At 36.5% G+C, this 22,114-nt stretch overlaps 1 protein-coding gene across 6 annotated transcripts in view; it reads right to left on the reverse strand.

Annotated features, from left to right (window-relative positions):
• The window catches only part of LOC123517165 (fat-like cadherin-related tumor suppressor homolog), a gene marked incomplete at its 5' end in the record, with an annotated part of 296,558 nt that overhangs the window by 204,886 nt on the left and 69,558 nt on the right, over positions 1-22,114 (reverse strand). For 5 of the 6 annotated variants that reach the window (XR_006678412.1, XM_045277152.1, XM_045277151.1 and 2 more), the window contains 1 exon segment: positions 13,213-13,236. Coding sequence is in view for 4 of the 5 variants with exons in the window: in XM_045277152.1 (XP_045133087.1) it covers positions 13,213-13,236 (24 nt within the window). 6 annotated transcript variants of the gene reach the window in all.

Genomic DNA, 22,114 nt, shown 5'->3' on the forward strand with positions numbered 1-22,114 from the left:
CCTTGCGTTGACCACTTCCACGTCTAAACTATTCCATGCTTCCACCCTTCTATGAGGGAAGCTATATTTTTTCACATCTCTCCTATAAGTGGCCATTTTAGTTTTTTCCCATGCCCTCTCGACATTCTTTCATTCCACATACACAGATCTTCCCTATCCATTTTTCCATGCCAATCATCACTCTGTATATTGCTATCAGGTCTCCCTTTCTCTTCTGTTTTCCAGGGTCGGAAGTTGCATTCTGTTCAGTCTGTCTTCATAAGTCAAATCTCTTAAGTCAGGCACCATTTTTGTTGCAGCCCTCTGTACTTTCTCTAGTTTCCTTATGTGTTTCTTTAAGTTCGAGCCCACTGTATTGTTGCATATTCAAGCCTTGGTCTTATCATTGCAGTAATTATTTTCTTCATCATTTCTTCATCTAAATATACGAACGCCACTCTTATGTTCCTCAATAAGTTCAATACTTCTCCAATTATTTTGTTTATATGTCTCTCTGGCGATAGGTCATTGGTAATTGTCACCCCAAGGTCTTTTTCTTCATGACTGGTTTTATGTCTTCATTTCCTATCTTGTACATACTCCTGATTCTTCTTTCACTCTTGCCAAACTCTAATTTCTTGCATTTTGTCGTGTTGAACTCCATTTGCCATGTACAGCTCCATTTCCATATTCTGTCCAAGTCTTCCTGGAGTAGTTCGCAATCTTTGTCACATCTCACTTTTCTTAACAATTTTGCATCGTCTGCAAATAGGCTCACATAACTGGACACCCCATCCACCATGTCATTTATGTAGACCGCAAACATTACTGGTGCCAACACTGATCCCTGTGGAACTCCACTCTCCACCAAGCCCCATTCTGATGGTCTGTCCTTAATTATTGTTCTCATTTCTCTTCTTGTGTGTGTGTGTGTGTGTGTGTGTGTGTGTGTGTGTGTGTGTATTTACCTAATTGTATTTACCTAATTGTAACATACGGGAAAAGAGCTATGCTCGTGTTGTCCCGTCTCCATATCTATTAATGTCCAGCTTTTTCTTAAAATCATGAATATTCCTTGCGTTGACCACTTCCACGTCTAAACTATTCCATGCTTCCACCCTTCTATGAGGGAAGCTATATTTTTCACATCTCTCCTATAAGTGGCCATTTTAGTTTTTTCCATGCCCTCTCGACATTCTTTCATTCCACATACACAGATCTTCCCTATCCATTTTTCCATGCCAATCATCACTCTGTATATTGCTATCAGGTCTCCCTTTCTCTTCTGTTTTCCAGGGTCGGAAGTTGCATTCTTTTCAGTCTGTCTTCATAAGTCAAATCTCTTAAGTCAGGCACCATTTTTGTTGCAGCCCTCTGTACTTTCTCTAGTTTCTTTATGTGTTTCTTTAAGTTCGAGCCCACTGTATTGTTGCATATTCAAGCCTCGGTCTTATCATTGCAGTAATTATTTTCTTCATCATTTCTTCATCTAAATATCGAACGCCACTCTTATGTTCCTCAATAAGTTCAATACTTCTCCAATTATTTTGTTTATATGTCTCTCTGGCGATAGGTCATTGGTAATTGTCACCCCAAGGTCTTTTTCTTCATGACTGGTGTTTATGTCTTCATTTCCTATCTTGTACATACTCCTGATTCTTCTTTCACTCTTGCCAAACTCTATTTTCTTGCATTTTGTCGTGTTGAACTCCATTTGCCATGTACAGCTCCATTTCCATATTCTGTCCAAGTCTTCCTGGAGTAGTTCACAATCTTTGTCATATCTCACTTTTCTTAACAATTTTGCATCGTCTGCAAATAGGCTAACATAACTGGACACCCCATCCACCATGTCATTTATGTAGACCGAACATTACTGGTGCCAACACTGATCCCTGTGGAACTCCACTCTCCACCAAGCCCCATTCTGATGGTCTGTCCTTAATTATTGTTCTCATTTCTCTTCCTACCAAAAAGTCTTCCATCCATTTTAGTAAACTGCCATGCACTCCTCCTACCATTTCAAGTTTCCAGATCAGTCTCCGGTGTGGTACCTTATCAAAGGCCTTTTTTAAATCCAGGTATATTCCATCAGCCCAACCATCTCTTTCCTGTATTACATCTATCACCCTCGAATAGTAACATATCAGGTTTGTCGTGCATGAACGCCCTTTTCTAAAACCAAATTGACACTCACAAAGTATGTCATTTTTCTCCAAGAAGTCTGTCCATCTATTCTTCACCACCCTCTCACACATCTTAGCTACCACACTTGTAAGTGACACTGGTCTATAGTTCAATGGGTCTCTCTTGTTACCTGATTTATAGATTGGGACAATGTTAGCTCTTTTCCAGTCTTGGGGCACTACACCTTCCCTTAATGAGGCATCAATTACTTCACAAACTTTTCTGCCAGTTGCTCCCTGCATTCTCTTAAAATCCATCCTGATACCCCATCAGGTCCCACAGCTTTTCTCACTTCTAAACTCCCCATCATATTCTTGATCTCCTCCACAGTTACTTGAAACTCCTTCATAATCCCTTTCTGTTCCATTACCAGTGGTTTGTCAAAAGCAGTCTCCTTTGTGAATACCTTCCAAAGCATCCATTCATAGCCTCTGCCATTTCCTGGGATCTTCACTGCATACTCCATTTACTTCTAAACTTTCAATACTTTCTCTATTTTTGATGTTGTTGTTCACATGTCTGTAAAAAGCCTTGGTTGGTCTTTACATTTATCAATTATATCCTTTTCTTGTTTCTTTCTTTCTTCTCTTCTAATCAACACATATTCATTTCTTGCTCTTTTGTAACTTTCCCACTGCTTAATCCGTCTTTTCCTTCTCCACCTCTTCCATGCATCCTCTTTTCTTGTTCTAGCCTTTTCACATCTATCGTTAAACCAGTCCTGCTTTCCAACTTCTCTATGTTGTCTTATTGGTACAAATTTTTTCTCACCTTCTTTGTATATTTTTATAAATTCCTTCCACTTTTCATTTGCTCCCTTAGCACTCTTGAATTTCATCCAATTTGTCTCTTGAAAGAATTTCTTTAGGTTTCCAAAATCTGTCTTGGCATAATTCCATCTTCCCACTTTATATTCTTCATTTCTTCTAGAGTGTGTGTGTGTGTGTGTGTGTGTGTGTGTGTGTGTGTGTGTGTGTGTGTGTGTGTGTTGTGTTACCTATCTGTGTATTACAGGGCCCGAGCTAAGCTCTCTGTGTCCTGTCTCCTTGTCCAATCCTGTCATATCTCTCTTTCATCTGATTGACATCACTGCTCAGTTTATTCCACTTATCAATACTATGATGCGGGAAACTGTATTTTCTCACGTCATTTAGACAGATGTCTTTTATTAGTTTTTTTTCCATGTCCTCGAAGATGATTACTTGTGGTCACATTTATCAACTCTCTGTCCAATATGCCAATATGTCTATCTTGTTCACCAATTTATACATAGTTATCATGTCTCCTCTTGTTCTTCTCTCTTCTAATGTGGTCAGGCCCAGTTTCCTCAGTCTTTCCTCATAGTCTAACTCCCTGAGTCCTGGTACCATCGTTTCCTCAGTCTTTCCTCATAGTCTAACTCCCTGAGTCCTGGTACCATCCTTGCTGCCAGCCTCTGTACCCTTTCCACCTTCAACACATTTTTCTTCATATGCGGTGACCAGACGCAAGCTGCATATTCTAACTGGGGTCTTATTAAGGTCCATAATAATATTTCTTCTTCATCATTCCTTCATCTAGGTAGTGGAATGCAAGGCCAATATTTTGAAGCATGTTATATGTTTTCAAAAATATCTTGTTAATGTGTTTCTCCGGTGACAAAGTGTTTTTTGCACGGTTACTCCTAAGTCTTTCTCCTCATTGGTCTCTTCAATTTTCTCATCACCCAGCCTGTAATCCCTGTTTGGTCTGTATCTACTTCTTCCCATTTTCATAACATGGCTCTTGTTTATATTAAATTCCATCTGCCACTCTTTACTCCACTCATATATTTTATCAAGATCTTCTTGTAACTTGTTACAATCTTCCACATTCTTTACTCTCCTCATAATTTTAGTATCGTCCAAACATATTCATGTAACTGTCAATTCCTACTGGCATATCATTAACATAAATAAAAAAACATGATGGGACCAAGCACTGACCCTTGTGGAACTCCACTGGTTACCTTCTTCCACTCGGACTTCCTTCCTTTCACCACTGTTCTCATTTCTCTTCCCACTAAGTAATTTTCCATCCATTTTGCTAGTTTATCATTTACTCCTCCAATCTTCTTTAGTTTCCACATCAGTCTATTGTGTGGTACTTTATCAAAGGCCTTTCTCAAGTCCAGGTAGATAGCATCCACCCATCCCTCTCTATGTTGTAGTATGTCAGTCACTCTTGAATAAAAACATAATAAATTGGATACATACGATCTTCCTTTTCTGAAACCAAACTGCCTTTCACTCAGAATGTTTTCACTTTCTAGATACTCACTCCACTTAGCTTTAATTACTTCTTCACATACCTTGCACAATATACTAGTCAACGATACTGGTCTGTAATTTAACGGTTCCATTCTACTACCATTCTTATATATAGGCACCAATGTCAGCTCTTTTCCACTCTTTCGGGACTATTCCTGTTCGTATGGAGGTTTCCACAATATGAAATACGGGGTTCAACAATTGATCCTTACATTCTTTTAGCAACCTCCCAGATATGCCATCAGGCCCCATTGATTTATTAATATCCAGATTGCTTATAATTTTCCTTACCTCTTCTTTAGTAATCATGATGTCCTGCATCTGCTTTATTTCCGTAGGCCTTTCTCCTATAAAATGCTCCTCCTTTGTAAACACTTTGCAAAAGTTGTCGTTCAAAATTTCAGCTATATCTCTAGCATCCTGATATAATTTTTCCCCATTTTTTACCTTTTCTATTGCCTCCCTTTTATTTAGTTTTCCATTTATGAATTTGTAAAACATTTTAAGGGTCACTATCACAGTTTTCCACCACTCTCTGTTCATATTCCTTTTGTGCTGTTCTCCTTACTTCAACATATCTATTCCTTGCTGTTTTGTAAACTTCTCTTGATAATACATCACTGTTTTTCTTGTTTCTTCCGTGCCTTTTCTTTGTTATTTTTTGCTTCTTCACAATTTCTATTAAACCACTGTTTATTATTTAAAGTCCTCTTTCTGTGATATGGCACAAATATCTTCACAGCAGTTATATAAATCCATAAATTTATCGTATTTCAATTGTATATCCCTTTCCTGGTATACCACGGACCAGTCAATTTCATTAAAGGACTCCCTTATATGGTTATAATTTGCCCTAATATAATTTACTTTTTCCTCCCTGCGTTCCACAATCTTATTCGTGCTTAATTCTGTATCCAGCTCAAAGCTTAGGACATCATGATCGCTTTTCCCCAAGGGACATTCATGTTCAATTTCCTCTTTTAGAGAGATGCCCCTGGTAAATACCAAATCCAACCTTGCTGCAACATCTTGTCCCCTGCACCTTGTTGGTGATCTCACCCACTGTGTCATCAAGTTATTTGTTGCTACCTTTAACAATTCCTCTGCCCACTCACCACCGTTCACCACTTGTAGTCTTCCCACACTATTTCTTTACAATTAAAGTCTCCGACTATCATCACTCTATCCTTTCTGATGAGTTCTTGCTTCATTCTGTCTAGAGTATTTCTCATCACCATTTGATACTGTTCATATTCCCAAGCACTGGTTCTGGGTGGTATGTATACTGTTATAATATTAATGTCCCTCTTGCCATCTGTTATAAGCATACTTATCACTTCCTCATTTCTCTTACTATAGTTCACCTCCTTCACTATCAGATCTTCCTAAGTAAGAACCATTATACCACCACCTCCTTTATTTTTTCTATCATTTCTCCATACTTTGTAGTGTTTTACAACAAACCAATCTAGCTTTATTTCGGGCCTTAGCTTTGTTTCCACCACACATTATGTCCGGTTCATTATTTCTTAGGTAATCCATACATTCTAGCCTCTTAGACAGAAATCCATCTATATTCATGTAAGTCACTTGTATTCCATTCCTAGTCTCTTTCTTCCATGTAATGTCTATTCCGTCTGTTTTATCCTCCACTTCTTTAGCCTCCCATTTCTCATCCTCCAAAAAAACTTGGTCTTTTCCTCCTCTGTTCTTTCGTCATTCCTCTCTCTCACTTCAGTTACAAGCTCTTTCATTTTCATTCGTTCATCCTGTGACATATTTCTTCTTATGTAAATTGTTTTGGTTTCCTCAGAGTCCTAAAGTTTCCAAGCCCTCCTCAACAAGGCTTCAGCTGCCACCTGAGACTTTAATTTTAATTTTAATGGTCTATTCTTGCCTTCCTCAAAAGCTCCTAATCTCACACTTTCTTCTACCTCAGCATATAGACCCTCTTCCTCTACAGAGATCTTATTCAGTAAAGACTTAATCCTGTCATTTTCCTTATCCCTCCTATCCTGCCAATAAGTTTCCTCCCTCAATCCTGTTATGATCACGCATTTTTTCTTTTCAGCAATATCTCTCACCACATACTCATTTTGCTTTAGTGCCTTTACCATTTCCCTCTGTGTAATCCCTTTATTTTCCTCTTCCTGCATTTTCACTATCTCCCTGAAGGACCTCTGTACCTCCTGATGTTCATGGTTCACTTCTTTCATCCTGGCATCAATTAAGTTAAGGCATTCCTCCTTCCTGAAGTCCCCTTCGGATATTTTCTTCTCCATTTCTAGGAGTTTAGCCTTCATCTCTTCACATTGTTTCCTTAGTTGTTGGTTTTCTTTCTCCATTTCTACTTTTTCCCTCAATAGCTCTTTGTTCTCTATCGTTAACAAATAGATCTCTTTTCTGAAGGAATCATTCTCCGCTATCCAGTTTTTCTTCTATGGATAAAATGTTTAGGAACTTACTTTCTAATGCCTGACTTCCATATCTAATTTCTTCAGTTTCTTCAGCAGTCACAACCCTTCAAAGTCTTGTTGTTGCCTGCAGACATCTCTCATTGTGTGTGTGTGTGTGTGTGTGTGTGTGTGTGTGTGTGTGTGTGTGTGTGTGTGTGTGTGTATTTACCTAATTGTATTTACCTAATTGTAACATACGGAAAAGAGCTATGCTCGTGTTGTCCCGTCTCCATATCTATTCTAAACTATTCCATGCTTCCACCCTTCTATGAGGGAAGCTATATTTTTCACATCTCTCCTATAAGTGGCCATTTTAGTTTTTCCCATGCCCTCTCGACATTCTTCCATTCCACATACACAGATCTTCCCTATCCATTTTTTCCATGCCAATCATCACTCTGTATATTGCTATCATTTTCAGTCTGTCTTCATAAGTCAAATCTCTTAAGTCAGGCACCATTTTGTTGCAGCCCTCTGTACTTTCTCTAGTTTCCTTATGTGTTTCTTTAAGTTCGGAGCCCACTGTATTGTTGCATATTCAAGCCTCGGTCTTATCATTGCAGTAATTATTTTCTTCATCATTTCTTCATCTAGAATAAGTTCAATACTTCTCCAATTATTTTGTTTATATGTCTCTCTGGCGATAGGTCATTGGTAATTGTCACCCCAAGGTCTTTTTCTTCATGACTGGTTTTATGTCTTCATTTCCTATCTTGTACATACTCCTGATTCTTCTTTCACTCTTGCCAAACTCTATTTTCTTGCATTTTGTCGTGTTGAACTCCATTTGCCATGTACAGCTCCATTTCCATTCTGTCCAAGTCTTCCTGGAGTAGTTCGCAATCTTTGTCACATCTCACTTTTCTTAACAATTTTGCATCGTCTGCAAATAGGCTCACATAACTGGACACCCCATCCACCATGTCATTTATGTAGACTGCGAACATTACTGGTGCCAACACTGATCCCTGTGGAACTCCACTCTCCACCAATCCCCATTCTGATGGTCTGTCCTTAATTATTGTTCTCATTTCTCTTCCTACCAAAAAGTCTTCCATCCATTTTAGTAAACTGCCATGCACTCCTCCTACCATTTCAAGTTTCCAGATCAGTCTCCGGTGTGGTACCTTATCAAAGGCCTTTTTTAAATCCAGATATATTCCATCAGCCCATCTCTTTCCTGTATTACATCTATCACCCTCGAATAGTAACATATCAGGTTTGTCGTGCATGAACGCCCTTTCCTAAAACCAAATTGATCACAAAGTATGTCATTTTTCTCCAAGAAGTCTGTCCATCTAACCACCCTCTCACACATCTTAGCTACCACACTTGTAAGTGACACTGGTCTATAGTTCAATGGGTCTCTCCTGATTTATAGATTGGGACAATGTTAGCTCTTTTCCAGTCTTGGGGCACTACACCTTCCCTTAATGAGGCATCAATTACTTCACAAACTTTTTCTGCCAATTGCTCCCTGCATTCTCTTAAAATCCATCCTGATACCCCATCAGGTCCCACAGCTTTTCTCACTTCTAAACTCCCCATCATGTTCTTGATCTCCTCCACAGTTACTTGAAACTCCTTCATAATCCCTTTCTGTTCCATTACCAGTGGTTTGTCAAAAGCAGTCTCCTTTGTGAATACCTTCCGAAAGCATCCATTCATAGCCTCTGCCATTTCCTGGGATCTTCACTGTGTTGTTGTTCACATGTCTGTCAAAAAGCCTTGGTTGGTCTTTACATTTATCAATTATATCCTTTTCTTGTTTCTTTCTTTCTTCTCTTCTAATCAACACATATTCATTTCTTGCTCTTTTGTAACTTTCCCACTGCTTAATCCGTCTTTTCCTTCTCCACCTCTTCCATGCATCCTCTTTTCTTGTTCTAGCCTTTTCACATCTATCGTTAAACCAGTCCTGCTTTCCAACTTCTCTATGTTGTCTTATTGGTACAAATTTTTTCTCACCTTCTTTGTATATTTTTATAAATTCCTTCCACTTTTCATTTGCTCCTTAGCACTCTTGAATTTCATCAATTTGTCTCTTGAAAGAATTTCTTTAGGTTTCCAAAATCTGTCTTGGCATAATTCCATCTTCCCACTTTATATTCTTCATTTCTTCTAGATTTCTCTTCGTCTATCACCTTGAACTCCAAAACTGCATGATCACTCTTTGCTAAAGGGCACTCCACCCTCATCTCCTCAATGACCATTGGCTCTGTACTAAAGACCAAGTCCAGTCTTGACGATGCTCCTCTCCTCCAAACCTAGTATCTTCTTTGACCCACTGAGTTAACACATTTTCCATTGCCAGTGTCAATAGTGTATTTCCCATGTTGTCTCTGATCCTTCCATTGACCAGTCCTCCCAACACACCTCTTTACAATTAAAATCTCCCATCATTATAGTTCGTTCACAGCCACCCAACATTTCTTCCAGACATGTTCCTGTATCACTTATCATTTCTTCATATTCCTGTACTGACCATGCATTTGTCTTAGGTGGTACGTACACCACTATGTAGTGCCTCTTTTTTCCTTCATTAGTTTCTGCTCTGATCTTTAGCACTTCTGCCTTTCCCATACCTTTTTTCACTTGATCCACCTTTATATCTTTTTTAACCAGCAACATCACTCCTCCTCCCATCTTACCTACTCTATTTCTTTTCCAAACGTTATATTTCCCTTCTCCAACGCATGAGGTCTTCTCCTCTCTCAATAAGCCCACTTTCCACACTATCACTCCATTTATGTTGGAATACATTACATTTCGCTCATATGTAAGTTTCTTTAGTCCTTTCTTGCTGTACTTTTCTGGGTTATGAACCACTTCCTCAGTCTCATATCCAAGATTCTCCAGAAAACTCTTTCTTCTCTCTTCTGTCCTCTCTTCATTTTTTTCAAAGCCTCCTTTCTCAACTCATTTAACATTTCTCTTCCTTTTCACCGAGATCTCTTCTCAACCAAATCTTCCTTGTTGTTTCCTGCTGGGCTAGCCTCCATGACTTCTCCACCAATTCATCTACATCCTTTTGTGACTTAAGTTTGATTCTTATTGGCCTCATACCTTCTCTTGTGAACTTTCCAATTCTATGGAAGTCCTCTATTTCTTGTACAGTAGGACATTAATAGGACATTAACACAGAGATACCCGGCCCTGTAACACCATAGGTAGTTTCTCCTCTTCCGTCCATTGTCATAACTCGTTTCCAGGCCCTCATACTTTTCAAACAGTTTTTCAATTTTACCTTCTAACTCCAGAATTTTCTTCACATAAGCGCTCTTCTCCATTATTCCTTGAAACCCTGTGAAGTCTGATTCCTCTTTCGAGTTCACGGCCGCCATGTTGCGCAGACGTAAACAAACCAGCTGATGGCTCAAACGCAGGCTACAGTTTATATTTACCTTCACTGGACATTATTTTGCTAATCAACAGTTAACATGACTATATGGAGACGGGACAAACATTACCAGCTCCTTTCCCACCTTGGTTACTCTTAGGTAACTGTAGTGTGTGTGTGTGTGTGTGTGTGTGTGTGTGTGTGTGTGTGTGTGTGTGTGTGTGTGTGTGTGTGTGTGTGTGTGTGTATTGCATTAACCTAATAGTGTTTTACAGGAAAAGAGCTATTCTTGTGCTGTCCTGCCTCCATATTTACAGTCATCCAGTTTAGCCTTAATGACATGAATATTGCTTGAATCACCATTTCATCCAAATTGTTCCATATTCTTATGCTTCTGTTTGGAGAACTATATTTCTTAATGTCTCTTCTACACTTTTTTTTTTATTTCATGCTGTGTTCCCTTGTATTTCTTGTGTCCCACACCAATAAGTCTTCTTTGTCAACTGTGTCCATCCCCTTCCATGCCTTGTATATAGAAATTAGGTTTCCTCTTTCTTCTGTTGCAATGTGGAAGTCTTAATGTCTTTAATCTGTTCTCATATGTTAAGTATGGAACCATTTTGGTTGCAGCTCTTTTGAATCCTTTCTATCTTCCTTATATCTTTTTTATTATGTGGTGACAATATAAGTGCAGCATATTCTAGTTTAGGTTGAATCATGTATTCTATTAGTTTTTTCATCATCTCTTCATCTACATAAGTAAATGCCCATTTCATTATTCCTAGTAACTCATATGTTTCCCTAACACTATTGTTTATGTGTTTTTTCTGGTGATAAATTGTCAATTATTGTAATATCCAGCTCTTTCTCTTCTTTTGTTTTCTGAATTTCTACACTTTCCATAGTGTAAGATCTCGTCTATCTTCTTATGCTTTTCCCTAGTTCAATCTTTTTGCATTTATTTTGCATTAAATTCTATTTCACATTTCTTGCTCCACTCATGTATCTTATTCAAGTCTTTCTGTAACATTTCATGATCTATGTCATTTATGTAATTTTCCAATAATTTCTGTAACTTTGTGTCATCTGCAAATAAACATGTATAACTGTTCTCATTTCTCTATTGATTTGGCAATCTTTCGTCCACTTCAATAATCCACGTTCCACTTCATCAATGTTCTTTATTTTTCACAAAAGTCTGATGTGATACCTTATCAAAGGCCTTTTTAAATACCAATCCATCTTTCTCTTGTACTATGTTAATCATTCTTAAGTAAGAAGAGAACAGATTAGTTGTACAAGATCCCCTCTATGAAATCCAAATTGTCTATCAGTTATCTCACCATATTCTTGAAAGAATTTCATCAATCTTTCACATATTTCTCCTGCAACTATGGCAACTATGTCAATGATACTTGTCGGTAATTCTTTTTTACGCCTTCCTTTGAATATTGGCACATCAGCCTTTTTTCAGTCTCTGGGTACCTTCCTTTTCCTTTCAGTAATTTCTCAACAATGTACTTTGTCTACCAACTGACTTTTACATTCCTTTTATATTGAGACATATAATGTCCATTCCTTGTGCTTTGTCAACTTTTATCCTCTCCACAATACCCTGTATTTCATTACGTATAAGTAGTTACACTTATTACCTTGAGAAAATTTATTGTAGCACCTTAACTTCCTTGTCTTGTAAATTCACTTTCTTTGGTGAAGACTAATTGAAAGGCATCACTCATCTCTACCATATCCTCAATATCTGCATATTATTTGCCATCTATCTCTGATTTTTCAATTATTTTCTTTTATTGTACCTTATTGTTGAGTTGATGTCTGTAGAACAGTTAAGAATAGTTTTTAGATCCATCTGCTATATCTTTCTCATATTTTCTGTCCTCTTCTCTTCATATCTTAATATACTCACTTTTCTTTGATGTATATTCATCCACAATTTTTTGCCACCTCCCTCTCTCCCTCTATCTTTTTTTTTTTTTTGTCATATTTCATATCTTCTATTAGACCAGTCCAACTTTTCTTCTTCATTTTTAGTATAGTACATCTTTCCCCTCCTTCATATGTAGGCTACATTTCAATAAGTTCTTTCCATTTACTCCATAATCACTTTTTCCTATTCAATATTTATATTCCATATTATCTAAAATAGTATTTGGTTCCTTTGTAAAATATTAAATCTAGTCTTGATGGCTTTTCATCTTGATGTATTTGCCATCAACAACAAAAAGAGCTTTCAACCCCATGGCATGACTATGGTTGTCAAATCTTCCCAATAAACTTCTTTGCAGCTAAATTCCCCTTGCAGTACTACGCCATCAGTCTTACTCATTATTCTGTCCAAACCATTTCTTGTGTCATCCAATTGAATATCAAAATCTATCTTCCATGAGGGATGGCTCAAGCCCCCAAAGCTCCCCCTTGGCAATGCAACTGCAACATTTACTAATCTATATCATATGTAATGAAATGCATTTTTTTTTTATTTCTATGATCAATGTTCTCAGTGATACTATATCTATGTATATATTATATCAGATATATTTCTTTAATCAGTACAAAGGCTTTCAAGTGCTTGCATATAATTTTATGTTTATGTACTTGTGTGCTACTTACTGATAACTTGTTTACTATGGTATCAGCAGGATTTGTTCTACCTTTCTCTCTGGATATGGAGGGACATGCATTTTATAGTTTTTCGTGCAAAGATAAGATACTTGCTAATATGTAATGGGGAAAAAAAAAGGAGAAAAAAATCATCCTGCACAAACTTACTTGTTGTAAAACCTTACTTGAACAGCAAAGCCTTACTAAATTTGCCATATATTTATGTAGTTTTTTTTATGTACTAACAAGTAAAACAAATATATAATGACACCAAACTGCAGATATCAAACAGGAATATCTGTTTACAAAGGTCAATGCAGGGATCAATGGGAAATATACTTACACTCAGGTTCTACTGCATTGCCACCTGAGAAAACAGACACAATTCATGGTAATATGAATACAAGAGTTTCAGGAATCAAAAGAGTAATCAGGTTAAATGAAAAACAGACTGAAATATGCATGATTGAAGATGAGAATGAAACATCACTAAGGGTTACTAATAATGAAGCGTTACTGAAAATGGTCTCACTGTACCAAACACACATAGCAAGATGATTCCTGGCTTCCAATAGGATTTTGCTAAAGTTGATCTTATAGTTATACTTTATGTTTTACATAAAATGTGGAAATGTCAAGTTATAGAGATCTATGGTCCATATCAACAAAATCATTCAATCTTGTGAAGTCTTAGAGTAAAATCCTGTCAATGGCACCTCTAGTTGGTGTGTACAAAATATATCACACAGGTTTCTGCAGATATTGCCAGAGGTGAATGTATGGCTTATTCTAAGTAAAAAAAAATGTTCTATGCACTTATGCATTTGAGTTGTTATATAACTGTGGTATGAAATTCAATTATGGCTAGATGACAAATACAATGGCAGGAATTGGCAGGTAACAATGGTGGAAAAACACCATTTCCATACATATTATATCACTTTAAATTATGTAATAAATTCTGAATGTATTCATTGCCATTGTCTTTGAAAAAATAGTGTGATCTGAATAACAATAAAAAAATTTACAGCAACCTTTACTCTTTTCCCCTTCCTGCCTAGTCATGCATGGTGCCACATAACCTATCAGTTTATTTGTCATTTATTACATCCATACTATCACCGTGTAATATTTATTGGTAATCAGTATGGGTGTGTTGTTGTCAATGATCTCATCATGGGATACTGTAAAGCTCTAAAACTTGTAGAATTCATAACAGAATTATTCAGAATTTCGGATTTCCACCATGAACACCTTCCTGGGTCTGCTATTGTGTCTGTCACGAAGCTGAAAGCAGGTTCACATGTGGCAATTTGAGTGAAAGCAGCAGAGGCAGGGTGGCAACACGATAACAGCATGTGTGTATGCAACCATTTGAAATAGTGGTTTCTATCACTGGACAATGTGGCTAGCCATAATGGTGTGCTCGGACAACTGCCTTCACTCACCACAATTCACCAATACAGATGTGTGTGTTTTGTATTAAACCCTTTTTTTTTTTCATTGTGGTTGCCACTGACCACAAAATGTTGCCATGTAAATACAACTTTGGCATGTTACTATATTGGTTCTCATCATTATGCTTGCAAACATATTCATGTTATAGTAAAGTACAGTGTCTTATGTGAGTAATCAGTACTTGGATGTGCTGGTGTTATTGTTGGCATGTTCTTTCATTCATCATCTCCTGTGATGTGTATGACTGACCATGTGGTGTACAAATTGTGCCTTATTTTGCCTCTCAGGTGTAAATTATGCCTCTCAAGCAGCCAAAGAATTCAGATGGAAGTCCTAGCAGAATGCCAATAACACTTACAAAGAAGGTAAAACATATATCTAAGACACAAGAGCAGTGAGTGAGTTAACCTTCCTGACACATTAAGAATGTACTGTGAGTGTTATGCACAATTTATATATAAAATGAATAAGAAATCATGTTCTTTGTAGGCTGTTTTCTATTTCAGATTGCTTTTATCAACATTTCTGTAATAAAGACATATTTGCTGTATTTGATATTATGTTTTAGTTTGAAAATTTACCTTTGACAAAGATCATGGAACCTAACCCCTTTTTTCCCACTAGTTACACTATTTTGTTATATAAGAGCTTGCTATATTAGCAATTCAAATGGAACCTAACTGCTTCCATCATCAGGACCTCCCCTTGCATATATATATATATATATATATATATATATATATATATATATATATATATATATATATATATATATATATATATATATATATATATATATATATACTAACTCTGTACAAGGGCCTTATCCATCCTTGTGTGGTGTACTCTTCGCATGTTTGGGGGACTCCACTTGCACAGCTATATTAGATGGGTGGAATCAAAAGTTTTTTGTCTCATCAACTCCCCTCCTCTGTCTTTAGCTGAAATGTTGCATCTCTTTCTATCTTTTATTGCTATTTTCATGCTAACTGCTCAACTGAACTTGCTAACTGCATGCCTCTCGTTCTCATGTGGCCTCGCTGCACAAGGCTTTCTTCTTCTCATCCCTATTCTGTCCAACTCTCTAATACAAGAGTTCACCATGATTCTCAGTCATTCATACCTTTCTCTGATAAACAATGGAACTCTCTGCCTGATTCTGTATATCCATCTTCCTATGATTTGACTTCTTTTAAGAGGGAGGTTTCAAGACATTTATCCCTGTCTTCTGGCTAACTCTTTACCAACTCTTTAAGGGAACTTGCAGTTTAAGTGGGCCTTTTCTTTTTTAACCTTTTCTTGCCCTTGGCTAGTTTCCATTTTGCATAAAAAAAAAAAAAAAAATATATATATATATATATATATATATATATATATATATATATATATATATATATATATATATATATATATATATATACAGTGGTACCATGAGATATGAGTTTAATTCATTCCATGACGGAGCTTGTATCTCAAAAAGCTCATGTCTCAAAACAATTTTTCCCATTGAAATGCCATTAATCTGTTCCAGCCTCCCCAAAAAGAGCACCCCTATTTTCTTAAAGTGTTTTCAGGTAAGAAAAGGTACTTATAAATAATAATTATTGCACAGAAATGTGATAAAACATAAAAAAACATACTAGAAACAAATAAATTAGTCTTATAAAGTATATTTATTTTGGAGGATGCATTCCACAGGATGTTATTGCATTCCCACCCTCACTTGGGAATGTCGATCAGCTGGAGTGTACAAATATAGCCACTCACAGAGGACTGGCTGCTCTAATAGTCAAAGAAGAGCTCGATGATGATCTTGTAAACATTATTCATTGAATAAATGAAGTTTTAAGTAGAAGAGAGAGAGAGAGAGAGAGAGAGAGAGAGAGAGAGAGAGAGAGAGAGAGAGAGAGAGAGAGAGAGAGAGAGAGAGAGAGAGAGAGAGAGAGAAATGTGATAAAACTGTAGAGGTTTGTTTACATTGTTCTTCCCCCTCCGTGATAAGTGTTTCTCCAAGATAAGAACACTACACAGTGGTACCTTGGAGTACGAATGCTTTTGAGTCCAAACAACTTGGATTACGAACAAAGAAATCGTGTTTTTTTTGCATTGGAGGACGAACTTTGCTTTGGAGTGCGAACAATAACAACCGTGGTCAACAGATTGCGCGCAGCACTGTGCGATCAGCTGACTGCATGCTGGGGCACCACGCTGTCTCAATGCCTCAGAAGTGTTGTCTGCAGTTGTTTTGTAGTGCCTGGGATAATAACATTAAGTGTTTTTAGTTATTAAGATCATTGCCTATCGTAGCAGCGCACATGGTCACGAGATATACAGACAGACATATGGAAGATTCTAGAAGATCCGAGGGAAAGAGAGAGTATCCATCTCATGAATTAAAAGCCTTAACCCTTATAGCCTGTCAGGCATGATCGTGGATCTTACGATAGAGCCTTTCAGGCATGATCTTGGCGCTTTTCAAAAGCCACGCTCCTTTATGCCTCACCGTTTATTTATGTTTGAGGCTATCTGTCATATATCGAGGCCTGTCATTGGCCCATTGTTTTCAAGATAGAGGACACTTAGCCAATCATGTATCAGCTTTTACAAGGATATGTTTGTGTAGGTGTGACGGCACCAAGCGTGAGGATGGTGAGAGCACTTATGTCAGTATGCTGTATTTTATCATTTTTTATGTATTTCTTGGTGAGATATTAGATATACATGTATTTCTGTGGATAAGTAAGCAGTTCAGAAACATATTATGATGCATGACAATATTGGAATTGTTATTGGTTTAGATAAGAGTGCGTAGTGCTGGCTTGATGGAGTCAGCTGAGGAGGATGTGTTCACGCTGGGTTATGGTTAAGACGGCCCCTGACCACGATGGCCCTCCACGACGCTCCCCCCCCCCCCCAGAAAGGTCCCAAGTTTACCACGACAGCCAAACATTACAGAAAATGATGGCCTCAGTTTCTTTTTTACCCGTAAGATGGTTTTAAATTATACTTGTTAATAGAGCATCTTATACTAAGACAGACTGTATTAATAAATCAGTCGCTCCCCACTCCCCCAGTGATAGGTACTGTACCACGTAGTACCATACGTGAGTGATTTTAATCACCGCAATAATGTTATCGTGTAATGTTTATCAGTAAATTACATACTTGTTGATACAATCTGTCTTAAATGTATGAAAGTAAAACATAATATTAAAACATTCGGTATTTAGCCAAGTGGCACCTCCGGCTGCTGCAGTAAACCAGCAACAGTCGTCATCACTTCATAAAAAACACAATGGACTATCGCGCGCCTCTCAGAAATTTTAAAATCATCTTACGGGTAAACAGAACCTTAAAATGCATGTGTGTATATAACATTTTCTGCTTAGATATGCATGTTCTCTTACCTCTTTCAATATTTACAGAAAGTCGTGTTACACTCTGGATACGTATATGCACTATATGAGCAAGGTACAGTACACCGGTGTACCAATATGTTATTGTTTTTAACGCTCTATACTACAAAACATTATCTCAGGAACGCCGAGTTGCCATCTGCAGTTAACATAATGAAAGAAATAAGAGGACAATAACCTAAAATTTGGTTTAAGGTTGCCATGGTAAATATGGAGTTGTCAGGGAGCGCCATTGTGGTCAGGGGCCGTCTTGACCAGGAAACGTTGACGCTTGTTTCTGACTGCAAAGATGTTGAATTTTCATATTATAATTTGCTTACTTCCCTGATTTATTTTCCATAATGAATGCAGTATATCAAAGAAAAAAACTTATTGGCTTATATAAGAGTGTGCGGTGCTGGTTTGATGGAGTCACATGAGAATGTAGTGATGCTTGTTTCTGACCACGAGAAGTTGAAATTTCATTATATTACATTTTGCTTACTTTCCTGGTTTATTTTCCTATCTTTTACAGTTATACCATAATAGTAGTAGTATATATATGAACAGTATTCAAAAAGTAAGAAACCAGGTGGAAAATAAAATTTTTTTGGTCTTGGGAGGTGGTTTGGAATGAATTATAATTACTTCCATAAGAATACATGTACTTTGATGGTTTGGAGTAAGAACGTTTTGGAGTAAGAACAAAATTTTGAATGGATTAAGTTCGTATTCCAAGGCACCACTGTATAAACTTTTGCTGTTATTTCATAATATATTTTCTTCCACTAATAAAGTATGCATGTGTATGTAACTGAAATGGCAAAGCAAATTTCTCCTATCTTCGCATACCTGTAGGCTCCTCTACCAACACTTATCATGGAAGGGTGGGAAAATATTAACAAATCTCTACGCTGGTACGGCAGTGCGGCCTTTATTCTCTCTCTCTCTCTCCTACTTAAAACTTCATTTATTCAATGAATAATGTTTACAGGATTGTCATCGAGCTCTTCTGTGATTATTAGAGCAGCCAGTCTTCTGTGGGTGGTTATATTTGTACAATACAACTGATCGACAGTCCCAAGTGAAGGTTGGGAAATTGGTAGGGTAACGTCTCGTGGAATGCATCCTCAGAAATCAATATACTTTATAAGAGTAATTGAATTTAAGAAAATAGGGGTGCTCTTTTTGGGGAGGCTGGAATGGATTAATGGCATTTCAATGCATTTCAATGAGAAAAATTGTTTCGAGATACAAGCTTTTTGATATACGAGCTCCATCACAAAATGAATTAAACTTGTATCTCAAGGTACCACTGTATGTGTATATATATATATATATATATATATATATATATATATATATATATATATATATATATATATATATATATATATATATATATCCACTTAACCCTTGGCTATCGCGCCCAATTGGGGCCGAAATAGCTACGCAATAGCCGAAAACGCGATAGCCGAATTTATCTTGGTGGGAAGGCGGTTTTGGCCAATGAGCGCTCAGATATTCCAAGACGTCATGGCTGGGCACGCGATAGCAGGCATCTGAGGTCGTGAAAATGAAATTTTAGGAGCTTTTCATGGGTGCATGATAGCAATGAAACGCGATAGCTGAAGTCGCGATGGCCGAGGGTTGACTGTGTGTGTATATATATATATATATATATATATATATATATATATATATATATATATATATATATATATATATATATATATATATATATATATATATATATATATATATATATATATATATATATATATATATATATATATATATATATATATATATATATATATATATATATATATATATATATATATATATATATATATATATATATATATATATATATATATATATATATATATATATATATATATATATATATATATATATATATATATATATATATATATATATATATATATATATATATATATATATATATATATATATATATATATATATATATATATATATATATATATATATAAATAAACGACACTTTCTATGTTGTTAGTTGTTATTTACATTTAGAATTGGTAGTACTTACCTTAAACTCGGTCAGCTGCTTCAAACCCTTCAAATTCTTGAGAGAATACGTTTTCCAGTGGGGTGGGTCACCCTCAAATAGTTCTTTATACACTTTCATGTCTCGGCTATCGCGTTAGCAATGTTGTTTTGGGCAGCATATTCTTTTAGGAATTTGGAGAGGTATCCTGTCACGTAACTTTGCATGATAACAGTCGTCATCCACCCAATTGGGGCCGAAATAGCCGTGCCATAGCCGAAAACGCGAAAGACGAATTGATCTTGGCGGGAAGGCGGTTTTGGCCAATGAGCGGTCAGATATTCCATGACGTCATGGCGGGTCGCGTGATAGCAAGCATCTGATGTCGCGATAATGAAATTTTAGCAGCTTTTCATGGGTGCGCGATGGCAATAAAACGTGATAGCCGAAGTCGCGATAGCCGAGGGTTGACTGTGTGTGTATATATATATATATATATATATATATATATATATATATATATATATATATATATATATATATATATATATATATATATATATATATATATATATATATATATATATATATATATATATATATATATATATATATATATATATATATATATATATATATATATATATATATATATATATATATATATATATATATATATATATATATATATATATATATATATATATATATATATATATATATATATATATATATATATATATATATATATATATATATATATATATATATATATATATATATATATATATATATATATACACACACACATATTATTTTCTTTTTCATATAGGAGAGAAGGCCAGCCAAGGGCAACACAATGTTAAAAAAAAAAAAAAGAGGCCCACATGATGCCAGTTCTGTTAAAGATAAGAAGGGTTTTCCAAAATTAAAGAGCAAATGTCTTGACACCTCTCTCTTAAAAGAAGAAAAGTCTTAGGAAGACAGAAATACAGAAACAGGCAGGGAGTTCCAGAGTTTACCAGAGAAAGCTATACATGGTTAACTCTTGTGTTAGAGTTGGACAGAAAAAGGATGAGAGGAAGAAGAAAGCATTGTGCAGTGAGGCTGCAGGAGGAGGGGAGGCATGCAGTCAGCAAGATCAGTAGAACAGTTAGCAAGAAAATAGCGATAAAAGATAGAAAGAGATTTAACATTTTGGTGACGAGAAAGAGGCTGAAGCCAGTCAGTCAGAGGAGGGGAGTTGATGAGATAAAAAGCTTTTGATTCCACTTTATCTAATAAAACTGTGTGAGTGGAACTCCCCCATACATGCAAAGATTACTCCATACAGGGATGGATAAGGCCCTTTACAGAATAAGCAATTGGAGGGGCAAGAAATACTGGCGGAGATGCCACATAACACCTAACTTCATAGAAGCTGTTTTAGCAAGAGATGAGATGTGAAGTTTCCAGTTAAGATTATGAGTAAAGGACAGACCGAGGATATTCAGTGTGCAAGAAGGAGACAGATGAGTGTCATTGAAGAAGAGGGGATAGTTGTCTGGAAGGTTGTGTCTACTTGATAGATGGAGGAATTGAGTTTTTGAGGCACTGAACACTACTAAGTTTTCTCTGCCCCAATCGGATATCATAGAAAGATCAGAAGTCAAGCATTCTGTGGCGTCCCTGCGTGATCTGTTGACTTCCTTAAGGGTTGGATGTCTCTAAAAGGATGTGGAAAGATGTAGGGTCGTATCATCAGCGTAGGAATGGATAGGGCAAGATGTTTGGATAAGAAGATAATTAATGAACAATAAAAAAAGAATGGGTAACAGGACAGAAAACTGAGGAACACCACTATTAATAGATTTAGGAGAATAGTGGCTGTCTACCAAAGCTACAATAGAATGGTCAGAAAGGAAACTTGAGATAAAGTTGCAGAGAGAAGGATAGAAACCTTAGGAGGGCAGTTTTCAAATCAAAGCTTTGTGCCAGACTCTATCAAAAGCTTTTGATGTCTAATGCGACAGCAAAAGTTTCACTGAAATGTCTAAAAGAGAATGACCAAGACTCAGTAAGGAAAGCCAGAAGATCACCAGCAGAGTGACCTTGACAGAAGTCATACTGGCAATCAGATAGAAGATTGTGAAGTGACAGATGTTTAAGAATCTTCCTATTGAGGATATATTAAAAAACTTTAGACAAGCAAGAGATTAAAGCTACAGGATGGTAGTTTTAGAGATTAGAAAAGTCACCCTTTTTAGGAACAGGTTGAATGTATACAAACTTCCAGCAAGAAAGAAAGGTGGAAGTTGACAAAGTTGAAAGAGTTTGACCAGACAAGGTGGAAGCAAGGAAGCGCAGTTTTTGAGAAC

The sequence above is a fragment of the Portunus trituberculatus genome, chromosome 41 (genome assembly GCF_017591435.1).
Source record: "Portunus trituberculatus isolate SZX2019 chromosome 41, ASM1759143v1, whole genome shotgun sequence".
Classification (NCBI taxonomy): Eukaryota; Metazoa; Arthropoda; class Malacostraca; order Decapoda; family Portunidae; genus Portunus; species Portunus trituberculatus.